The sequence below is a fragment of the Parasteatoda tepidariorum genome, chromosome 8 (genome assembly GCF_043381705.1).
Source record: "Parasteatoda tepidariorum isolate YZ-2023 chromosome 8, CAS_Ptep_4.0, whole genome shotgun sequence".
NCBI lineage: Eukaryota > Metazoa > Arthropoda > Arachnida > Araneae > Theridiidae > Parasteatoda > Parasteatoda tepidariorum.
In genome coordinates this window covers 37979698-38004025 of record NC_092211.1, presented here as the reverse complement: position 1 = coordinate 38004025, position 24328 = coordinate 37979698, and the positions used below count along the sequence as shown (strand labels likewise).

At 26.2% G+C, this 24328-nt stretch overlaps 1 protein-coding gene and 1 non-coding gene across 2 annotated transcripts; one reads left to right on the top strand and one right to left on the bottom strand.

Moving 5' to 3' along the window:
* Nucleotides 1–387: 387 nt before the first annotated feature.
* TRNAT-UGU (transfer RNA threonine (anticodon UGU)) lies at nucleotides 388–460 on the bottom strand. Its single transcript has one exon. It is a non-coding gene; the product is annotated as a tRNA-Thr (tRNA).
* LOC107447152 (ubiquitin carboxyl-terminal hydrolase calypso) lies at nucleotides 441–21408 on the top strand. The gene is made up of 11 exons (XM_016061992.4): nucleotides 441–926; nucleotides 1033–1117; nucleotides 3395–3521; nucleotides 6855–6974; nucleotides 11270–11331; nucleotides 13389–13531; nucleotides 14592–14791; nucleotides 15621–15733; nucleotides 15818–16640; nucleotides 17897–17989; nucleotides 19428–21408. The coding sequence occupies exons 1-11, from the start codon at nucleotides 869–871 to the stop codon at nucleotides 19626–19628; spliced, it is 2025 nt and encodes a 674-aa protein (XP_015917478.1). The 5' UTR covers nucleotides 441–868; the 3' UTR covers nucleotides 19629–21408.
* Nucleotides 21409–24328: the final 2920 nt, after the last annotated feature.

The following is a 24328-nucleotide window of genomic DNA, read 5'->3' as shown; positions in this document are numbered from 1 at the left end:
CCAACTTATTTAACTGGTGCTGCCATCTCTTATATAAATAAGAAACTTTTTTGATATAAGAATTTACAGAAAACATTTCATGTTAAATATTTAATTAAATTTATAAACTTTATTAAAAGGTGATTGAGTTTCTTTCATGCTTCTTATTCTTTCTTCTTTATTTGAACAAATGTTTTCTGATAACATTTGGTTTAGATCAACAATCAGTAAACTTTTCTCTCAAAAATTAGTACTTTAAATTGCTCTAATGATTGTATTTATATTTCTATCAACTCAATTCAATCAAAGAAAAAAAAATCACTTTTTTTTCTGAAACTGTCCTGGAACTGTTTTAATTTATTAATGAACAAAATAAAAGGTCATTTGAATAAAAAAAAGAATTGACTTAGCCACCAGTGAGGATTGAACTCACGACCCCTGGTTTACAAGACCAGTGCTCTAACCACTGAGCTATGGTGGCTCGAGTAAGATGAAAAAGTTTTATTTCTTACGCATTTATACAAATGTATAATAATCTAACTATTTATAAATTGTAATTATATAATTTATTCGGCAAAACCCTTTAAAATTTTCAATCAACCTAAATTGATGAAACTATTGATTAAATTCTTGACAGAAACACATCGAAAAAGTGGAGTACTTTAAGTTGTCAACAATTATTGCGTAGTTACAACAGCGGTACGGTCAATGATCAACTGTTTGTTTACACTTGCAGATGTGCAGTGCAAGTAGCAACTTGACATTTAAAAATGTCAGTATGTAGCTGTTAAAACCTAATCATGTTTTGAAATTTTTCCCTAATAACGTATTGTTAAACTGTAACAATTTCGTACCTGTGCGAAATCGTAAATTAAATGACACTTTTACTATGCCGGCAGATCTAAACCGATTAACAGAAGGTTGGTTAGAACTAGAAAGTGATCCAGGTAAATTGAAATCATTTAATGATGTGTATTATGATTTATATATCTCTAGATCTTCATAGTGATTTCTACTGAACAGGAGTTTACTGTTGTTACTTTATTATTGCAGGGCTTTTCACTCTTTTACTCGAGGATTTCGGTGTGCGAGGAGTTCAAGTTGAAGAAGTATATGATTTGCAAAAAGCAATTGAAGGGTTTGTAACTATTTAAACATTCTTATTAAAAAAAATTATAACTAAAACTATTGGTTTGAAACGATTGCTTGTTTTTCAATGAATTCCTACAGGAAAGCTGTACTTGTACTGTAAATCCTCAACTTGTTGATATTGACTTTACCTACTTTTACTTTTTTGATTACATATACTTTTACTTGTTTACTTTTACGATGTTAATTTGATTTATGTTATTAATTTTATAAACAAATTATTGGAATACCATTTGTTCATACATTGTTTAAAGTTAACATATAATCAAGTTGAAAACAAACAGTTCAATTTTTCTTTTAAACTACTGTGCACACTTCATCTTTTAATGTAAATGAAGTATTATTTTAAAAAAAACTATTTTTTAATTTGCGTTTTCTTATGTTATGTTTTATATTCTCCATTATTTAAAAAGCTTATATGGATATTAAAACACGCATGGATATTGACTCGAAATTATCGTATGTTAAAAAATATTATTATTTTAGTAATTTAATCAATTACCTTAATTGAATTTTTATGCAGTTTCCTTTTTTTTTTTTAAAGAAAACTAATTTCTGTTTTTAGGCTCAATTGTTTTTGCATTAGTACAATTCGACTGCAATTAAAATGCTCTTTTTATAATACATCTGTCATTAATATCTGTAAAGGCTTTACTTTTACAATTCTTCAAAATAAAAGAAATCATTCAATTATCTTAATTGAATTTTTACGCAATTTCCTTTTTTTTTTTAACAAAACTAATTTCTGTTTTTAGGCTCAATTGTTATCGCATTAGTACAATTGGACTGCAATTAAAATGCTCTTTTTATAATACATCTGTCATTAATATCTATAAAGGCTTTGCTTTTACAATTCTTCTAAATAAAAGAAACCATTTGCTTATTTAGAAATAAAAAATTTTTTATCTGTTAACATGGTATATAACTAAACTTGTCGGTGCATTTTTTTACACACAGATTGGAGCTTATCTACACTGTTATTAATATAGAGTGATGCCACCGAATTTTTCCCTGAATGAAGGGAAATCTGTGCTTAACAACAAGACATGGGGCTCTATATGCAATTATTCATTCATGTTAATCTTCCAATAAGACAATTTCGGTATTTTAACTATCCCCAAACTTTGGTAACAGCCGGATAGTGGCACACAGTTACCTCAGAAAAATATCTCAGAAGGGGACAAATTCGTAGCCACTCCCGGGTAAAACACTTAATATTTTTTTCTTTAATCTTTGCAAATAAAAAAACTCTTGACGGCTTGACAATTATAGTTGGCGCAAACAAGTGCCAATATAAAAATACTCCCAATCCTGTTTTGCCAACTGCAAATGCTTGGTTTTTATATTTGTAAAACAATTTATGCTAGCTTGCCCTGGAGTGGCTAATTATTATTTCTTTTGAATTAATATCTTTCTGTGAAGTTCTTCTGCTCTGTGATAATGTTGTTTTATCACTAATACATAGCGATAATTTTAGCCCATGTTCCAATATGAGTTACATCCATGTTCAATTTGTTTTAATATCTAATGGGTTCAAACTAACAAGTAGTAGGATAGTGAATTAGTGATCATTGTTTAATTACTACTTAATATTTTAAAAATAAGCTTTTAGCATTGAGAATAATTTAATATCGTGATCTACACCAAAATAATCCCCAAGTCTTCCAGGCAGTATCCCCCAAGAAACTAGGAAAAAAACATCACAAAAGGGTACCAACTTGAAGTTATGTATAACTCATAGCCGTTACCCATAGTGAACGTCTACTTGTTTTTTGTTTTAAATTTTGTAAGTTTAAAATTCATTTGGCGTGCCTAGGCAATTGTAATTGGTGTAACATATCGATGCTGAAGTACCCAATTCTTACCAAAATTAGGCACTTATTTTAGTACAGATACCGACATGGAAATCTACCGAAGTGATTAGGAAGTGATGCATCTTAGTAACATTTTTAAAAAAAACTTTGTGTGATTTCTGAAAAATTTTATTTTAATCATAATTTAGAAATGATACATCAGAATAAATAAAAAGGTCATGTTTGTTCATTTATCCGGTTCATGGTTAAACTTTTTTTTATAAGTATTTCTTAACAAACCCTTTAACTTTCTGTTTAATCTTTAAAATGTTTAGAAAATTAGTTTCAATGTGAAAAAAAAAACGAATTATACCTACTAGTTGAATCATATATATGGAATATTTTATACTTATTTATAATTTATAAAAATAAGATCTAATTTTATAAATATAATCTGTTTAACTTTTACGTAGACCAGTCTATGGCTTCATATTCCTTTTTAAATGGATTGAAGAAAGAAGATCCAGACGTAAAGTAACCGCTGAAGAAAGTTTCGTAGAAGATGAAGAAACTATTAATAGAATATTTTTTGCTCAGCAGGTATTCTTAAAATTATTTTTATAGAAAATTTATTTAAATTATTGTCATTTTCGCATTTACAATGGGTAAGCGTTTATGCATTTATGTTAGAAATAGCAAATCTCCTCCTTGGGGTATTGTGCACCAAAAAAAGAAACAGACCAGCCAGAATAGCTTTTGATCTAATGATTCACATTCCAGAACTCAATCTTAATGCCTCGAGGTGGTGACCTCAAATATGCTAATTAATTAGTGCAGACAATATTTTATATTACAAAATCAGACACAAAAGCGTACTTTCTCTAAATTAACATACCTTTTTTTTTTTTGACGAATTCAGATTTTTGCCCCCAAAATATAAGGGTAACCCCAATCAGGGAAATATGGTCCCAATAGTTTAGTCCCTTTAATGTTAATTTTACTTTTGGAATATTTCACTATACATCAAGAACTTTTTAAGAATTGAAAACATTTCACACACAGTTATGAAATTCGTTTATCCAAAGATAATTGCATTCAAGAAATATTTATTATTTATGTATGCTCAAAAAAATTTTTAATTGTAAGGTATAAAATTTTTTGTTCCGTTTTAGGAATATGGCTAGATACCAAATTTGAGCAAAATCAGTCTAATAGTTCCTCAGAAATTGAATTTCCAAGAAGTCATATTCTTAAGATTTTATATTTTACCATATAAAATTACATTCTTTAAAACTTATGCAAAAAATTGTATACCTTACTATTCAAAATTTTGTCAACCATTAAAATAATGAAAAAATAATAAATATGTACTAAAAGATACTTTTTGCATGGAATTATCTTTAAAAAAACTAATTCTTTAATTGAGTATAAAAAAAATTTCAATTCGCTTAAAAAGTTCCCGAGATATAGCGGAATATGTGAAAGGTAAACTTAACATTAAGGGGTCTAAACTTTGGAGCGTTCTCCTGACCAAACTATTGAAACCATATTTGCCGGATTGCAACTAACCCCTATATTTTGGGGGTCAAAATAATGATTCCGTCTAAATAAAAGGCATGCTAATTCAGAGATAATATATATTTTTTGTCTGATTTTGTAACTTAAAGTATCGTCAGTACTAATTCTTTTGCATATTTGAGGTCACTTATTTTAATCATTTAGATTGTGTCCTAGAGAGTCAAAATCCGATCCTTAGATCAAAAGTTATTCAGAGTAGTCCTCTTTTGATGCTCTGTATATATACAGTCTGTGCTCTTTAGTGCGACCTCCGATTAAAGCGACTCTTTCGTTAAAAATAAACCAATGCATTCCGTCCATTTTGGAATTGCATAGATGAAATGTTGTTTTAATGTCTATTGGAATGTCTGTACTGAATCATTCATTATTAAATAGCAACCGAAGTTAAGACATTTAATTAGAAAAAAGACTTAGAAGAAATTATTTAAACCACTTTTTTTTCCTTTGATGTTTTCATAAAATAAATGTAAGACACATTTAATCCTCTTTCAAAGAAGAGCAACATGACATCATAAATTCTTATACTAAAACATAGTTGGTTGTAATTTATCGTCATTCATAGTTTTTTTATAAAGGATAAAGGATACAATAGATTTATAAATTATATTTTTCATGTTTAATTGTTTTATTGCTTTTGGAGAAATGTCAGTTCGTTTCTATGGTTTCATTTTTAGTTTAAACATGTGGTCTTAGCTAATAACTTGTGTATGTTATAACATTTTTCAATTATGATTTCAATGGGTACTTTTATGTATAAATTAAAAGAGAAAAAAGTTACATCATTATTAATTTCTCTGTTAGTTAACAAATTCTTATTAAAGTAAAGCATTGCTTTGTTGAAATAAATCAAGTATTTTTTTTAGCTACATGTCAGCTTAGGTCTAACATTTTTTAATGTTTACAGTTTTTTCATGCCCTCACTATATAGGCAACCTCATGTTATCACTACAAGAAACGAATGAAATAAGAATAAAAATATGACCATCGAAGCCGACGTCTTCAGGGGGTACCGACCTCGGTAGCCATTAAAAACAAAACCATTTCTATTTGAGGGAGAAGCAAATGCTTAAAAAATCTCCCTCAGTACCCCGATGGTTTTGTATAGAGGTCCAGGAAAAACAAGATACATTCCAAATAATTAGCAAATTAAGAAAAGAAAATCAATCAAAATCATCAGAAAAACTCACTAAGTCACAGGTCAAGCATCAACTTCAAAAGCAAGTAGAGGAAAAGAAAACACTAAAAACTGAAAAACCAACGCCCCCTATTATAATGCGCAGAAGAAGTTTAAAATGAAATGGAAAAGGTCAGGAGAAAGAAATACGTAGACAAATTAATAGAATGCTTAACTGAAGCTGCTCAGTTAAGACTAGACTCATGTTATCACGTCCTTTTTTGTTCGAACTCCACCCAAACTGAAGAATCTTAATAGAAAAATATCAAATATTCAAGATAATATTTTAAAACAGTTTTTAGCTGCAATCTAATTTAATTAGTAGTGTACATTTTTAAGCTCTTTAATACATCATTTTTAAATAAGTGGAAGCTAAAAACTATCAATAATACTTATTTAAAAAAAGGGAATTTTTCAAATTACTTAAGAAATTAAAGTAACTGAAATATCTTTCAGTGTTTTACTTAAGAGAATATAGTAGAACTTAATTTTTGAATTAAAAATTATAAAAATGTTATTTTTATAAATCACTATAGCAAAGTTATAAATTGTGATTATTACATTTTTTCACATTGATTAAAATCACATGTTCTATCGGCATTTGTAAACACCTGTTTAAAACGCTGTTTGCTTGATAATTTTAATGCAGATTTTACTTATAGATTTGCAATTATTAGTTGATTATAACTTATAAAATAAATATTAATATATTATAATTATATATTATAGTTTGGAATTTTTATTTGCACATTCATAGTTTCTTTCAGCATCTTCTGAGAAGTAGGTTTCTTCCGGAATGAATCCCAAACCTGATTTATATATTATATATATATATTTTTATAGTTTTGTAAATTAATTTTTTTTAAAGTTTGGTTGATTTAAAAATTTGGTTAGTTAATTTGTAACTTTTAGTGATTAAAATTTCATTTATCAAATTTTGTTTTATTTCATTACCGTCATGGAACAGCCTACCCAAATTTTTTTAGTTTATGACTACTAATGTTCAACTCCTTAGCCTTGAACCCATATTCGAGCCCAGTTCACCTGATTCGGAGGTGAGTTCTCTATCCCCTGTGCCACCCTGGCTCCATTTATCAAATCGAAAAGATTTTAGAAAATGAGTCACAAATGCTGTTCTTTTAAGGAAAGTTGTTGATTAAAAATCTTTAACTTATTTGTAGATGGTGCCTAATTCATGTGCAACTCATGCTCTTTTAAGTGTGTTATTGAATTGCCCGAAAATATACCTTGGCCCTACACTGGCAAGATTGAAAGAACATACAGCTAACATGAATCCAGAGGTAGTTTTATGTATTAAATGTTTTGATGTTATTTTTTACCCTTATACTTTATTTTCCAACATTCATGAAGTGTGCTTTCAAAGAAACTTTAATGTGATCAGACACAATAATGATAAATGTGGTCGGAAAAGCCATATGCATATAATTTATAATACTTTCTAAGAATTAGTGAAATTGACATTTAATATTTAAAAGAAATTAAAACCTTTAGTGTTAGATAAAAATTTTATAATCTGATACATTGTAAAATGTACTATATACTGCCTACTATGTTTGAAGAATATAAATATTTCAAAAGTTTGCTAATGTTATCTATCATGTTCTTGATAATTTACTTCAGAGATTTCTTTGTTTTTTAATTCTCTCTTCTAGAAAAATTGTTACATTTATTAGATCATTACAAGTTAGATTCATTTACAAATAATTAAAATGTTTATATTTATGAAAGAATTTGTTTAAGGATACAGATTTTGCTATGTACTTTGAAATTTGTCATAAAATCAAGCAATTATGAAGTAATGTTCAATATAGTCTGTCAAGCTTTCTTGTTATAATAATTTTAAATTCTGTATTAATTACTGCAATTTTTTATTATTTATATATTTTTATTATTAATTTATTTATTTTGGTTTAATCTACTGAAAACACGCATGTTAAAAAATTTAAAATTTAGATCTTAAGTTTTTGTTTTGTGGAGTAAATAATGATGAGCGTTTAAGTTATACCATATCCATCAATAAGTTTGTAAAAAAGTCAAACAAAAAGTGTTCAATGCAAATAGGAAATTTTAGTACAAAAAGTCAAAATTTTCTATGAACTTATATTTCATAATTGTCATTTGACAAAATACTGAAAAAATATAGCGTATTTATGTAAGATTTTAAAAAGTGCATGTTTTTTAATTTTATTCTAATTTTTTTCTGTTTTTAAATTTTTGTTTTATAGTATTCATAAAAGTGAAGTTTTACTTTGTACTTCAATCAATTTAAGATAAGGTTAATGAGTTCATTTAAAGTGTGTCTACGATAACTAAAAAGTACATTTTTAGTTATATCAATCAAAATATTTTTATTATTTATCAAAAATTATAGTAAAATAAATAGCTAAAGTCTGCATTGTATTTTTGTCAAATCCTTTGTTTTTCAAAGATAATCAAAATTCATAAAAGTTAAGTTTTACTTTGTACTTCATTCTATTTATGATAAGGTTAATGAGTTCATTTAAAGTGTGTCTAAAATAGCTAAAAAGTAAATTTTTCGCTATATCAATTAAAATATATTTATTATTTATCGAAAATTATCGTAAAATAAATAGCTAAAAAGTCTGCATGATATTTTTGTCAAATCCTTTATTTTTCAAACATAATCAAAATTAATCAAAAATTTTATAACTATGAATTGTTAATACATAACAGCTCTTTTCATAATTTGCTTTCAATCTATTGTTCTCATTCCAATTTATTTTGAGTTGTTAGTTACCTTCTTAATTTCTTAAGAACCTATATTTCCCATCATATTTTACTCCCTCCATAGTTTCCTTTCTATCTCTTTTCTAGAAAAAGAAAGATGTTTGTTTTGAATTAACAGTTGTTTGAGTTAACAGATGTTTCAGTATAAAATTATTCTTAAAATTTCTTTGTTTGCTTAACTCTGTAATAATACTATTTTCTACTTTATAGATGGAAACTTTTTTAATTCTGATGTACAAATCTTCAATTTGTGCCACTCTTCTTTTAAACTTATCCTTTTATGTCTGAATAAAATCTTCTTTTCAAGTAGACAAAAGTAAAAGAATAAGAGTCAACAATGCCCTGTAACTCTTTACAGGACATTTTAGTCAAAATCTGAAAAATAAACTGCTGCAGTTGTAAAACAATTAAAAATTAATTCTTCAATATATCTATTTTTATTTCTTTTTAATGTAATTTTATCTTTTTGCTCTGTGTTGTTGGGTGAACTTTTTTACATTAAATTATTTTATATGAATTGAAATATTTTATGTAAATGAAATTAAAGATTTTTTTTCGGTATAAATACTTAATCAATGAACAGTGCACACAAAAAAATTAAATCATCCTACCATCGAATAACTTATGATCTTATATAACTTTATTAAAATTCAATTTCTCAGAAACTATTCAACCGATTTAATTCAAATTTTGTATTTTGATATATAAAGCTACATTTTTTTTAAAAAATGATATAAGAATTTGTATACTTTACAACTCAAAATTTTTTGACTATTATTAAATAAATGATAGATAATTATTTTACGAAAATTTTGCATGGAATTATTTTTGGACTAACAAATTTTATAATTTGTGCAAAAATTGTTCATTTCATTTAAAAAGTTCTTGAGATATGGTGAAAAACAAAAAAAATAAAACTAACATTAAGGGGTCCAAACTTGGGACCGCTCTCCTGACAAAAAGATTAGAACCAGTCCTTTGAAAAAAGGTATGTTACAAAGGTACAATTTGTACAATTGATTTAATGATCCGGAATTTCCTAGTGCATGAAAATCTGATCATTAGATCAAAAGTAACTCAGGGTGATTTTGATTTTTTTTTTTTTGCTCTATACCTATTCCGCTAATTAAATTTAATGTGTAGGAAACCAATTGCATAAACCAATAAGAAATAAATATTACTATCAGCAAAACCTTTACTCCTCAACCTAATTAGAAACACTCAATTGCACATAATAATCAGCAACTATCAAGAAGCAGTAATACAAAATTATCATAGTTATAGCCTTGTCATTCCAAAAATATTCCTTTACCAATAACACATTTTTAATTAGCTGTTTTTTAGAAAAACAAATCAATCAGATTGAATTTACTTAGGCTTATGGCAATAAACTTTAAATAAACCTATTCTCAATTAGCTTTCTGTACTCTGAGATTTAATGAACTTTGATTTGTTTACTATGGCTCACAATAAATTTTGACATTAAATATGTGCTTCATTTAAAGCTATCTTATTAATGGTTTTCTATAATTAACCAATTAATTTTTAATAGCATATCATGTTAATCATATAAATGAAAAGCTTATATAATGATTTTTATTAATAGTATTTTTCAAATGGTTAAGTAATTTTGTTTGCAATTATAGGTATATATTTCAAATCAACGTATGGAAATATGCTAAAACTATTTTTTAAAAATTTTTAACTGAGAAAGAATAAAGCACAAATATGAATACATAAATGGACATTTTTGTATTTTTATTTGTGCTTTATTGACATTGTTTTTTACTTTAAATCTACATAGCACAGAGTGTGCCCTATCCTTTGTTCAATAATGTTTATTTGATAATAAGACAAGGTTTTCATAGTTCAGAAAGAACCTGGAATTTAAAGGGAAATTGGATATTAGTTTTCAAAAAATAAATAAATAAAATAAGAATTATTGCATTCACTTGCCAAATGTGAAAAAATTCGCAAAGCTGGAAAATTACTAACCTCATAAATGGCAGTAACAAGTAACCAATGAGGTTCACAGCAAATAATTTTACTTCTTTATTTCAATATTTTTTTTAAAAAAATACTTTCACTGCAATAACAATTAAATTTATTTTTAAATCAAGTAAGAAAATGAGGTTACACTAAATAAAACTTTTTTGAAATTTCTTGCTTTAAATAATTTCTTAGATTTATATTGTGAGAAAAAAATTTTAGCTTATTGTGCTTAAATAAAAAGTTACTTGCTGTGCTTAAATAAAAAGTGTGCTGTGCTAAACCTTAGACATAGATGGGACACCAGTATCCCTTATATATTTTTTTCTGGTGCTCTAATTACAACTAAAAATATTTTTTGGTATTATTAAAAGCAGTCTAATAGTACCCACAAAAAAAAACTGTTAGATTGTCGGAATTATATTTCTACTTAAATATAAAATCCAAAAAAAGTAGTTTGAAAATTTTTTCTTTTCATTAATATTCAAAAATTTCAATAATTAATATAACTGTCTTTCTTAGATCTTAAAAAAAAAAAAAAAAAAAAAAACTTATGAACATAGGAACACTGTATATGCTTGAAATTTTCTTAGTTTTGTACAAGTTAAGCTTTTGAATAAATTTGATGCAGAATTTTAAAGTGATGTTTGTTGCAATATATTTTTCATTTTATATTTAGCTTTACTTTAAAACATTTATTAAAAATATAGCTAACGTCGTTTTGTTAAAAAGTTTATTAATTTTGATCAGGTTTAATTTTATGTCAATATTTTTACCTTATAATCAAAAGTTATAATATTTGTTAATTTGCATTCTTATGTTTTATTTGATTTTACAGAATAAGGGCTATGCTATAGGAAATACTCCTGAACTTGCTCGAGCTCACAATAGTCATGCCAAGTAATTTTTTTTCTCTTTATTACTATGACATTTTTTTAATAATTTAATTATTTCATAATGATTTGGTATCATTAAAAAAATCTTTAAAATGTATCGCTAAATATATTCTTTAAAAAACAACATTTTATAATAAAAATGATTGCCACTTACTCTTGGTGTAGCATTCAATGGCTCAATGTTTTTCTAAGTTTGTTATAACATAAAGAAATAATTAATCAATTACTTATTATTTACTGACTTAAAATTAAGCTAGTTTTACAAATAATTGATTTGCAAATGTCAAATTTTATGAATAAGATAAAAGTAACAAATAAAGAGAAAGTCTGTCTTTTAGGTTGATCAGTCTCTCTGGAAAAACTGAAAAATTAGAATTTCCATTGAATTTTAAAATACCATTAGAAAACTTATAGTTCTTAGTGAAATTTACAATCACAATCACCGATAAAAATTCATGAAATATTATTGATCATGCACAATTTTGTCATGAGTATATTTCAATTTATTATTATGCATTAAATCTCTTCTATATGACCAATGATATCTTATAAACCTAGTCAATAATTTTATTATTTCCTTTTGTTATTTTTCTAGCATTTTTTATATATTTTTTGTTATTATGTTATTTATTGTAATTAAATACTTTTAAAAATTGAAATCATAAACGTTTTAACATTAGCTTTTAAAAAATTGATAATGGATTTATTAAACTGGAAAATTGCTGTATTGTTCTTATTACATAATTAAAGTAAAACAGAAATTAATGCATGAAGTGCGAATGAGATAATCTAGAATTCTATCTGTGATTCCAGCCAAGGATTATATTAGAAAATCTCAATCGTTGCATAATTCAGGCTATAACAATAAGTACATTTTCTCGTGTATACAAGATAATAAAAAGTGTTTCCCTTTCTTAGATGTTCTTACTACTCATAATTGTGATGAAATTCTTACCACTGTTTATGAGAAACTGTTTAGGGATTAATTCCCTCCTCATAACCAAAAGCCTCAACCTCTCATAACCAACCTCAAACCTCTCTTACCAAAAGATAACTGCCTTATGCACACTAGTTTATCATGCTTCTAAAATTTGTTCAAATAGTTGGCTCTTTAATGAAGAGCTCCTTTACCTTATAGCTATTCCTTATTTAGACCATGGTTTTCCTTCGATTATTGTTTCCATCTGTAGGAAATTAATTTCTCAATCCACCAAACTCTCCAATTCTAACTTTAACAATTTGATTGCTTCACATTATTATCTAAATATCAGTCCCCAAATTGCTAAGATTTTGAATAATTTTTAGTTTAAAATCATTTTCTCCCTTGTTAACTAGCTAATTTTCTCCAACCTTAAAAACCCTATATTAATATGGGTATTTATCAAGTTTCATGTCAATATGGTCTTGCATATATTGAACAACCTAAAGGTACCCTTAAACTTCAATCTAAAGAACACAAAAGAATATGTCCAAAATCAGAACATTAAGTGATCTTTCATTGTCCTAAATAGTTGGAACTCTAATGGCAGATTTGTGTTTTCTTCTGCAAAAACCATTCAACACTGCTCTTCATCTACCGAACATGATTTCTGGAAATCATTCCATATTTTTATAAATTCTAATAATTTAGTTGATGATTTTTCTATCATTTGACCTCCCAATGCTTGAAAATTTATTCTAATTTAATCTTTTGCATCTTGGGATTCGTTTCTCACCCCCTCACATCTATTCTTCCTTTTCCTTTTTTTTACTATCTTGTTCAAATTTGTTCCTCTGTCTCTAATAGTTAAACCACTTTGCACATGTTTACCTCTTTACTATCATTTGGTGGTACAACACTGAGGAAAGTTCTTCTTTATTGCACTGAAATTGTAGTATGTCCATTTCTGTACTTTCGTTTGTGTTTTATTCATGTTTTTTTTTTCCTACATAGCACTAAGTGTACCCTATCATTTTTAGATTAATAATATTACTACTACATTTGAAAACACAATATAAATGCATTTATTTCATTAAATATATTTTTTAATGAGTTGAACATTTTTTTAATGCTGTTTTTAGACCAGAGCCAAGGCATCTGCATGAAAAATCACATGGTGTATCTACAGGTCGAACAGTAGAAGCTTTTCATTTTGTTAGCTATGTTCCAATAGGAGGAAGATTATTTGAATTGGATGGACTAAAACCATATCCTATTGATCATGGTTAGGTTAAAACTTATTTATTTGTTTATACAATTCATAGTATAATTTTTTCACATTCTATTAATTGCAATTTTGTTACTAATTTATTACTTAATCAATAATAACCATGGTTATGGAATGAGCATATTCTCGCAGGCTCATTAGACAAACAGGATACTGTAAAGCCCCTATTATCCTCTATTTTTAACATTTAGTCCCTAATGCCTCTTTTTCCAATTAAATATATCATATAATTTTTTTTAATTGATATACTTCTCAGTTTTGGGAGATTTATCTTTACATTTAAGAAAGTTTCTTAAATGTAGAGAAATTTAGAGACGTCCTTTTTAATTTAGGGAAGTTTTTTGAAACTTATTATTGCATTTAGATCTTTTTCTTATGAACTGAGAATTCTTTCTCTACTCCCCTCGTGTTTAAGGATAGATAATAGGAAATATTTTTTGATTTTACTGACTAAGAAATAACTGCACCAAAGTTATAAAAGGAAAAAAACTGACAAAAAGAAAAGGCTACAAAGTTTAAAATTTTATCTAACTATTTAATTATTATAAAAAAGAAGTAAATAAAACAACTGTAGATAAGTAATTTGTTAAATAAGTTTTATAAATTAAGTATTAATTGTGTAACCCTTCCCCTTCCTCATTAATGTAATTTTTTTCTTATCATATGCAGTTTTCTCCTTTATTATGCTTTAAAAAAAAACATTGGGCGAAGGGAGCTTGTAAGGGGGGGGGCGTAAATCATTAAAGTTACCATATTTAAATAATTAAAAAAGTGCAATCAGTTTTAGTTTTCACTGCATTCTTATAGTAAGTTTTTCATTAAAGTAAGAATTTGAAAAAAATATGCGTATGGAAATTGATAATCTCAATGGTGCGATTTAGACAGAACGTGTGAACCAAATCTGGTAAAAATGATCATTAAATTTTTTCTCCAACTCGCTCAGTGTCACAAAACTCGCCCTTTTAATTATTTTATAATTCTTCATTTTACAATATGTATTTATGTAAATTCATTTCCTAACTTATGAGGTTGCTTAAAGATTATTATTAATTATCAGGACCTTATGGAGAAGATGACTGGACTGAAAAATTTCGTCATGTCATGACTGAACGATTAGGTCTGGCTACAGCTGGGGAACCTTACCATGATGTACGTTTCAATTTGATGGCTGTTGTACCTGATCGACGAATAGCTTATGAGCAAAAATTAAGGACATTAAAAACCAATCGGCAAATAGTGTTGGAAGCTCTTCAACAGGTTAAAAAGTTTCTATTATTATTTCTAATTTACTAATTGCAATAAAAAAAAATTTCATTACAAAAAAATTTAAATACACAATTTTCATATTTAATCCAATGAGTATTCTGTAACTATAAGCCAGTAGATTACACTTTAAACTGTTAAATTTTAATCGCAAATAGAGAGACAAGTTGAACTCTGAACTGCCGGAATGGTCCCTAAGTTTCTGAAAATGATTAACCATACATTAGTGTGTGTGTATTTTTTAATTCATGCTGGTATGGGTTTTTTTTTTTTCCTTGTAGAGTTATTTCAAGTATTCAAAAAGAAGTTCTAATCAAATAAAGTTATGTGGTAACTATAAATTGATTCCGTTGAAAAATTGGCAGTTGAATGAATGTTTACAACTTAGAAATTTAAGCTATTCAGAGTCCCCTCCACTAGCTCAGAGTTATAGAACTTATTTATTCTCATGTATTTTCATCTCATACTTGTTTGGTAAACATTGAAAAAATATATTAATTGAAACACCTAAAAGTTAATTCTAATCTTAAAATACTGTTATTTATATAGTTTACTCTTATTTAATCAGACTTCTTTTAAAAAAGTTGTCTTGTGTTTTAGGCTTAAAATATTTGCAATTAGCTTAACTTTTACTTGTAGTAAAAGTTAAGCTAATGAAAAATAAAAAGTTAAGCTTAATTGTAATAGTAAACATTTTTGTTTATGAAAAAAATGAAACCTGCAATAATTTATAAATTAATAATATGTAATAATTTTTAAATAAAAATAGGATTCATAAAGAATGTTTTTATGAAGCAATTCATATTTTTATTTTATTTTTTAGCTTGTCAAATTAACTCATCCAGAATTAACATCAGATGACCATGCTGCAGTTGTAGCAGCTATGAATTCAAAACCTCCTTGTTCAACTGAGGATGAAAGCACACAACCATATAGGTAAAATAATTTTGAACAAAATATTCAAGCTGATAATTCAATTGCTCTCTGTTCTGAGGTCTTAAATTTCTCTTTTTCTTTTAGTTTGGACTCAAAACCAAAAAATGTATTAAATCAAGAAGCTACTTCACCCTTTCCCAAAATACCTGCTTTAGACAGTCACAACTATGCTAAAAGTCCTCTTATGGAAGGTTTGGCATCTGGTCGAACTGATATGCCTCATTATGAGGATTACAGTGGTTCTGATTATTCTGATGATGAATCAAGATCTGTCGATAAAGAGATTTCAAGGGAAGGCTTGGAATCCCCATCTAGCTCAAATACTAAATCAACCATTGAAGGCAAAGACACCGCTATGACACCACTCTCTATTGACACTTCATCTAGTCTAATGCAACCTCTTAGCATCCAGACTAAATTTGAAACATCCCCAGCTCCAAGTGCTTCAAGTACTGACACATCATCAGAAGTTGGCAGCGCTTTTAATTCTCCTGTCCAAAGTGTTCACAGCAGTTGCAGTCCGAACTCTGTGAAATCACTTTGCCCTTTAGACTCATTTATATTTGATGATGTGAGAGACATTAAGAAGTTTGTTGTCATTCGTATGACTTCAGGCTGTGATAGTGATGTTCAGGCTCAACCTGAAGTTAAAGTTTCACAACCTGAACCACAATCTATTGATAGTGCCAGGAGGAGTTTTGAGAGCTCATGTGGCAAATCTTCTGAAGAAATACCTTTCAAGAAACTGAGAAGTGATTCAGCATGCAATACATCGAGTAGTTTAAAGCTGAATATTTCTGATGATAAACATTCAGTGGAGCCTAATAAGTCAGATGAATCATCGAAACAGGATAGTTGTATGTCTAAACATCCTCAACTAATTGAACCTCATCACTTTGCTCCAAAGGTATTTTTAATTTCTTTTCAACAAGATTATTGTTGATTAATATGAAGTTATTAATATCTTTACTAAGGTTGTTCATTGAAATTTTATTTATTAAAGGGCTGTTTTGAAACAATAGCAAGCCATACGGAAAAAAAAATTAAGATTTGAGAAAAGTCTGAAATTTAATCTTTGGGTTTTTTTTAATATATTTCTTGTATAATACTTCAAAGACTTCATTTAACAGATAACCGGCATTTAACCGGATTAGTCTATTTAAATATCGAATAACTGATTACAACTCTTGTGTCTTTTAACTCTATATTCAACTATTTGTAAATCATTTTCTATTGTTTCTCCATAAATTTCTAATATTAATTGATATAACATTACAATGAAATTAAATAATTTGCTGTATAAAATATATATTATTATCATTTGAAATACCAACCTTATTTCACAGATTCCTTAGATTTACAAATTTCTTATATTTTCTATTATAAATTATTTTTTTCATTCAATGGAAACAATAAAAAGTGGTTTAAAGAAAAATTAATGACTAACTTATAAAATAACTATTTAATCGATTTTAATGAGTTATAAGTTTTACAAATAATTGTATCTGATTTCTTTCTTTCAATTGTGTCAATATTCTTTTATCAGAAAAATTCATAGGTCTGGAACATTTAGCTCATTCTTAACTTTAAATATTTAAAAATCTATTGTTACTTTTTTTTACCTCCTTATTATTATCCAATTTTTTTTTTCTTTTGCTCAAAATTCTTGTTTGAATATAAGATATTCTACCTTAGAAACTTTTTATTTCAGAAATTAGATTATTTTTAAATAATCTTACCCGACGCCACACATTTCATACATATATTAAAATCATCACTCCATTAACTTCGTAAAATACTATTAAATTTCGGGAAGCAAAATTTTATTTTTTTAAGGATGAAACAAAATTAGTCAGCAATAAATTTAGCTTTCTTGGTACAAACTAAGAATAGTTGGATATGGTTAATATTCAGCCTTTAAGCTGCATACTAATGAAGAACGTTCAAACAAACAAAGAAATAAAATGTGTAAATTACTAGGGAAAAATAATCTGAATTATAAATAATTAAATTTATAAATATGCATTATTAATATGTAGTATTTGGTTATGTTTTGTTTCCTTTGTATTTTTAGTCAGGTATACATAAATTTCAGATTTAGGATAATACTTTTCTCTTATATTTTTGGCAAATGATTTATGTTCGAAAACTTTGATATTTTAGGATTTACTAGCCTTATTAAAAACAGTTGAAACAGAAATAGAAATTTGTGAACTAAATTTACACGATGAAGTTGAAAAAAGGAAAAAATATAAGGTAATATATTTTATTAAATTATTTTATCTCTTTATCTGCTCTTTTCAATTTTGGTTTATAAATTTCTTAATTTGTATTATATGTACCTTAACATAAAAATAAACAATTTAAATATAATGATAGCTAAATATTTTTACTCAAATAATAAACCTGTTATAAATTCTTTCTTATTTATGGCAGGTAAAAGGCAATTGGGTTGAAGTAAATGGATTTTCTATTTAAGTATTTTTTTCCTACCAAAACATGCTCAATTTAATTTAGAAATTTATTTAAAAACTAAATATGTAAATTATTAACCAAACAGTAAAATTAATTTTTCTTCTAAATTTTAAAAAAAAAAAGGAAAAAATATCGAAAATTTCACATTTTTCAATTTAAAAATATCATAGATATACTCTTTTTTAATTATTTTATATAATTTATTATACTTTATTTTTTAATTTTGTGATGAATTCATATTGTAAATTTTATTCTAAAGCATAATTATTACGCTGAATGCCACGCTAATTTTACATGGTTTGCCCGTCTGGCCAAACGGTAAATAACATACTAATTTGCAAATATTAGACAGATTTTGCTTGATTTTTTAAAAGGTTTAGCATGACATATCTGAAAAAAGTGGCGAATTATATAAGCCTACCAATTTTTTAGAAATAGTGATGGATAAAAATCTACTAAATTGAATTTAATAAACCAAGAATCACAGTAATTAAACCACCACTTGAAAATATTTATTCGCTGTCCGGAGCAAGTTGGCATCTCTGTGTATATAAATAAAACTATTTTTGTGTGTTCTATATTGCATTAATTTCTTCAAACCATTTTAGTAACGATAATAATGAAAAAAAAATTAAAAATTTACTCGAATTATGTGTTTCTCATAATCTTGGCTTCGCCAGTGACCCCATGGCATTCAACGCGTTAAGTAATCAATTTATATAAAGACCGAATTCACTGCTTGGGTTAAAATTAATTTTTTTCTTTGACCCTCTTCCAAAATAAGTTGTGCATTTAAACCTTTGTATTTTAAGTACTATTTTATTTATTGACTCATTAAACTTCAAAGAATATTTTGTATTATAATATATCCTTTTGTAGTTGAAATATGGTTCACTCTATATTAGGCAAATATTTAATCAATACTTTCTTTAGTGACCAAAAAAAAAAAAAAAACTTATGTGTCTATGATCACTAAAAGTCTAAATAAAATAGTTTTCAATTGTATAAATCAAAACATAACTATACTTAATTTAGTATTTTAATTTAAAAGTGACTCGACTTGCTAACTCCTAAAAGAGACATGAATTTTATTTAATTTTACCATTCTTTTAAAATATCTTTTTTTGATCTATTGAATTTCTTATCTCTATTCAATTAATTATAAATTGATATATCTTAATATCTCTTTTACTATAATTTATAATAATTATTATTATAGGTGGACGATTGCCGAAGAACACACAATTACGATCAGTTTATATGTACTTTCCTTTCCATGCTTGCAGAACAAGGAAAATTAGCTGATCTTGTTGAGCAGCAATTGGTGGTTAGAAGACGACAAGGAGTAGCTGTTGGTCGTTTGCATAAAACTAAAAAGCCAGACAAACGACGCAGATCTCGACCTCGTAAGAGGAAGTGAAAATTTAATGTTATACTCATTTCTTCACTTTTGTTATGGTTGTTCTATTGTTAACTATGTAAATAGATAAGATGATTTTATGAAACACAATAGTAAACTTACATTTATCGAAGCAAAGCTTTCTTTGAATAAAATATGAGATGTTTATAAGTGCCACAAAAAATTTCATTTTTTATTTGTTGGTTTAAAACATAGAAATGTTTATATTTAAAACTTATATAAATGTTGTAAATTACTGTGACCTTATATGTGTTTTGTTTTTCTTATTGTTGATGTATAAAATTATTCCTTGAAATTGTGAATTCACATTTTGCACCAAATGCCATAACTGCTGAGTGTGACATAAATGTGTGGACTAAATTATCAAAATACAATATAGAATTTTTTATCCAATAAACAGGAACAATTCTTTAACTTATTCGGAATAGGAAATTGTTTGACTCAAATATCACTTAACCGAGAAATTTTCATGATTGATTTGATCGCAAAATCTAAAATATAAAAATTTAAAAAAAATTCTTGCAAAATAGCTCTTAAATTTGCTGTTTTGATTGTATGATTATTGGAAAAGTTTTTATTTTCATTCCATTGAATAATCTTTAGCTTCACAAAAATCAGTCAAGAGTACTTAATTAATTAACACTTAAACAATATTTCAGGTTTGAAATTATTATAAAAAGAGATCAAGTGGATCAACTAATTTCCCTCATTCTTGATGTGTTATTTAATTGTAGTTGTTTCTGCTCACAAAAACCATGCACTAGAAGCTTTCTTTTCTTTTTTCTTCTTTAGCCAAAAACTTGAAGATCATGAAAATCCAACGATCAAAAGCGATATCGGCCCAGCAGATTTTAGGTAATTTTGCTGGGCTATTATTGTACTATATAGTATTTAATGATTCTCTACTTTATTCCATAATTTTAATAAATTTGATAATTCATATTCAGATAAAATCATCTCATGCTAGTCGATAAAATTCTTAAGATATCAGGATTCAATCTAATTTAAAAACTTAAAATGTTTTATTATTAAGACTGAGAACTTGTAATAACAGGATATTAGATAATAAAATTATTTATCAGTTGACTAAATTTGTGCCACAATCTATGTTTAAAATCACAAATCAGGTATGCTTTTACATAATGCAAAGATTTCAATAAGATAAAGATGTTTCTCTCTTTTGTAGAAAAAGAAAAAAACTTAGTCCACAATTTATGTTCCTCTCTAAATATAATTTCAGCTTACAAATATATGAAAGCATAAATCAGACTTAAGTCAATGCTTAAATATGGCTTCAATAACAGTGTGAATCTAAGATTACCAATTAGTTTTTTATTACATTCCTATACTTTTGCCTTGTACGAGCTTTGTTATTTGAAGACTTTTATAATAAGATTCGAAATTTATTGGGAAAAAAAACTTTTTGGTGACAGTGCTTTTGTTATTTTTTCTTCTACTTATTTATCTCATCATTAATAATATGCAAAATTTAACACAGAAGCAAATATCTAATCACATTTGTTTTAAAATAATTGATCCTGTGTCATTAAAGATCAATATTTAATTCTTCATTGATGGGCAATCTTACCATATGCTAAACTTAATATGAGGCAGCAAATTCTTTCCTATGGAATCGTGCAATTTCTGAATCTTTTATGTTATGAATTAATTTTTTAATACAGGCATAAGAGAGGTAAAAGAACAAGAAGTCTGAAAATCAACTCAAATCACGAAATAATAAATAAAAAAGCATGTGAAGCCATTTTGCACAAAAAGAAAATATTTAAATTATTTTCATACTTATTTAAAAAAAAAATTCTTTTCTACTATATGTGTACGTTGACAATATAACAAACTGCCAAGCTTTAAATATAAATCATGATTAATAAGAATAAATTAATAATAAAATTTAGAATTTTAATTTTTTTTTTTTTTAAAAGTCAGAAATTTTGCTATAGCTTGGAAGAATCCCATGCCTGATATTAATAATTGATTTAATAATATTAATTTATATTATTAATTTTTGACTAGCCTGGGTGAATGAGGACCCTGTTAAATGAAGAGAAAAGAGAGTACTCTAAAATATTTGCATGCGATGCTCTGAAAAGCTACCTCTTTTAAAGTTAATTTGTTCGCAATAGATATTTAGTTTATTCTTATATAAATTTATTGCAAACAATACCAAATTTAGCAGACGCAGTGCTAATTTCTAAATATAAGAATTTAACCAATGATTAAGAAAAATCTATAAAACAATGAATGAATATGTACATTTTCATAAATAATCAGATATATTTTTTTATGAAATCTTCAAAGAGATACTAAATCAGATCAGATACTAAATTAATCAAGATATTTCATTTTAAAAGATTTGATATTATAAACTAGATTTGATCAGTAAACATTTTGAATTAGCTCCTCGTCATTTCACTAACTGTAAGACTTCAATTGAGCTTCATTATATAATCAATTTAGTAAATAAGAATTTATTATTTAAAAAAGTGGATATATAGTTAGTATTATAATTTAATTTTAGAAGCTTTACTAGAAAAACAATATTAGTATCAAAGAGAAACATTTCAGTTTGAAACAATGAGCTAGTTAAGAATATAAAGAGCATTTTAAACTAGAAATATAAGTAAGTAACACTGTGGTTATAGTTCATATTTAGATTAAATAATAATCTTTAATTTGCATTTGTTTTTAAGAAATTTACTTTTAAAAGTCGTTCAATTTTGTGTGTGTGTATTTTTCTTTTTTAGCTTGCTTAAAATATTTATTTGCATTTTTTTCATCAACTTACTTGCAATTAAAGAAATACAGATTTGATTTTTTATGAAGCATCCTATTTATAGTATTATATGTGTTGCCATAATAAGTTACATAAAAAGTAGATCAAAAGCCCATATATAAGAGAAAGTATATTTTCACAATCCAACTTGTAATAGTGGATAAAATGAAGTTTAAAAGTAACTTATAAAATCACTCCTCTGTGTAAACCATGTTTTGAATTCAAGAAAAACTAAGCAAAGCTTTTGAAATAAAAAGAGGAAAGGGAGAAGAAATGTCAGGGTAATAAATGCTTTTTCAAAACGAATATTTCAAACTCAGCGTTTAATCATTCTAATTTAAAAAACTTTAGTGATTTTTTTTAATCAAAAAAAATAAAGCAATGAGTTTTTGAAATTTCCTTTAAGTAACTTTACTACTAATAACTTTCTCATGGTGCCGATAAACCTACCAGTATTAATTCAAAGTTCTAACTATTAAGTTATAAAAACTTGGTGTTTTTTTCATTCAAAATAACAATTTTTATTAAATATTTTGAATTAAATTATGCTTTAATAGAAATTTGTTTACATCTTCACAAAAATTGTTTTTGTTATTATTAAAGTCATTTTGGAATGTTTTAGTTTAGTAGCAGAATAAAAAAGAAAAAAATTGTGGATAATTTTTTATTATTATTAAATTGAAAATTCAAACTAATTATAAATTTAATGTTTATCATTATAAATAATGCTCAAATTTGATAAAGTATTAAGTCTCCTAAAAATTATTCTTTTTTATTATAATACTATTTATATTTATATATAGAATATATATAGGTCATAGAATCTCTATATAAAGATTGTTGTATTTATAAGCTTTTAAATCAAAATAGCTTTCTCATTTCTTTAAAATGTAGAGTTTGACTATCTTAATTAAAAAAGGCACCAAACTTTTTAGGGTTCCAAAGTATCTTACTTTTCCAAAAATATCCTGATTCAAGTTTTTCTGAATGAAAAAAAAATTTTTTTAATTATCAAATATTATAAAGTTAATGTTAAAGATTATTTTTTCCCAAAATCTGTAACAAACTGAATAGATTTTTTGTACTTTTTAAAAATTGTGAGATTTAATTTTAAGATCACTAAATAGAAAATTTCATGTTATTTTATTAACAGTTACTATGTTGATTAATATCAATACATAATATTAATTTTGTTGCAATTTTTATTACACATATTCATTTTGAGTTATACTGTAAACTTTGAAAACATTTGATTGGACAGTTCTGTATATAATAATTATTGCAAATTTATCTTATGTAAATAATAAGTTGTAAATATTTTCTTAATGTTGAAAATAAAGCTTTATTTTATGTTGCAACAGTATCCTTTATTTTTAACAAATAAATTGACATGTTATACTGTTTCAAATTATCAAAATATAAGGAGGGATTCTTGATATTTTATTACTGAAAACAATTTGATCCAATTACAAATGGATGTCTCTATCATTTTGTGTAAAACAAGGTTTGTCCAAAAATCTAGTGGAATAATCGTGCTCGCACAAATGCGATGTGAAACTGTCAACTAACTTTTATGTCCAATTTAAGACAGTCTGTGTGAGAAGAGAAGTTATACTGTAAGAGGAGTAATATGTAAACCTAAAGTTTTGCTTCTAATTCATTTGCAAAAAAAAAAACATGTAATGTTACTAAAAGAGAATAGTGTGGAAGCAAAAACAGAAAGGAATATGTTGAAGGTGGCATGTCGCATGATAGCAGTGCTTTAAGTTAAACTAAAAAAAAGTTATTCAAAATATACATTAGAGCATTTACACAATGGCTATTGCTTTAAATGCTTTTTCATCTTTCAAGGCACTACAGCCTGTAACAGGCCAGGGCCATCCAATGTAGTCTTTGCTATCTGATCCTA

Bases quoted from the DNA above. Each gene is read 5' to 3' on its own strand.
- LOC107447152 (XM_016061992.4), top strand. From the start codon at position 869: ATGCCGGCAGATCTAAACCGATTAACAGAAGGTTGGTTAGAACTAGAA. The intron at 6,975-11,269 runs GTAGTTTTATGT...TTGATTTTACAG, and splicing joins CAGCTAACATGAATCCAGAG to AATAAGGGCTATGCTATAGG. The intron at 13,532-14,591 runs GTTAGGTTAAAA...ATTAATTATCAG, and splicing joins ACCATATCCTATTGATCATG to GACCTTATGGAGAAGATGAC.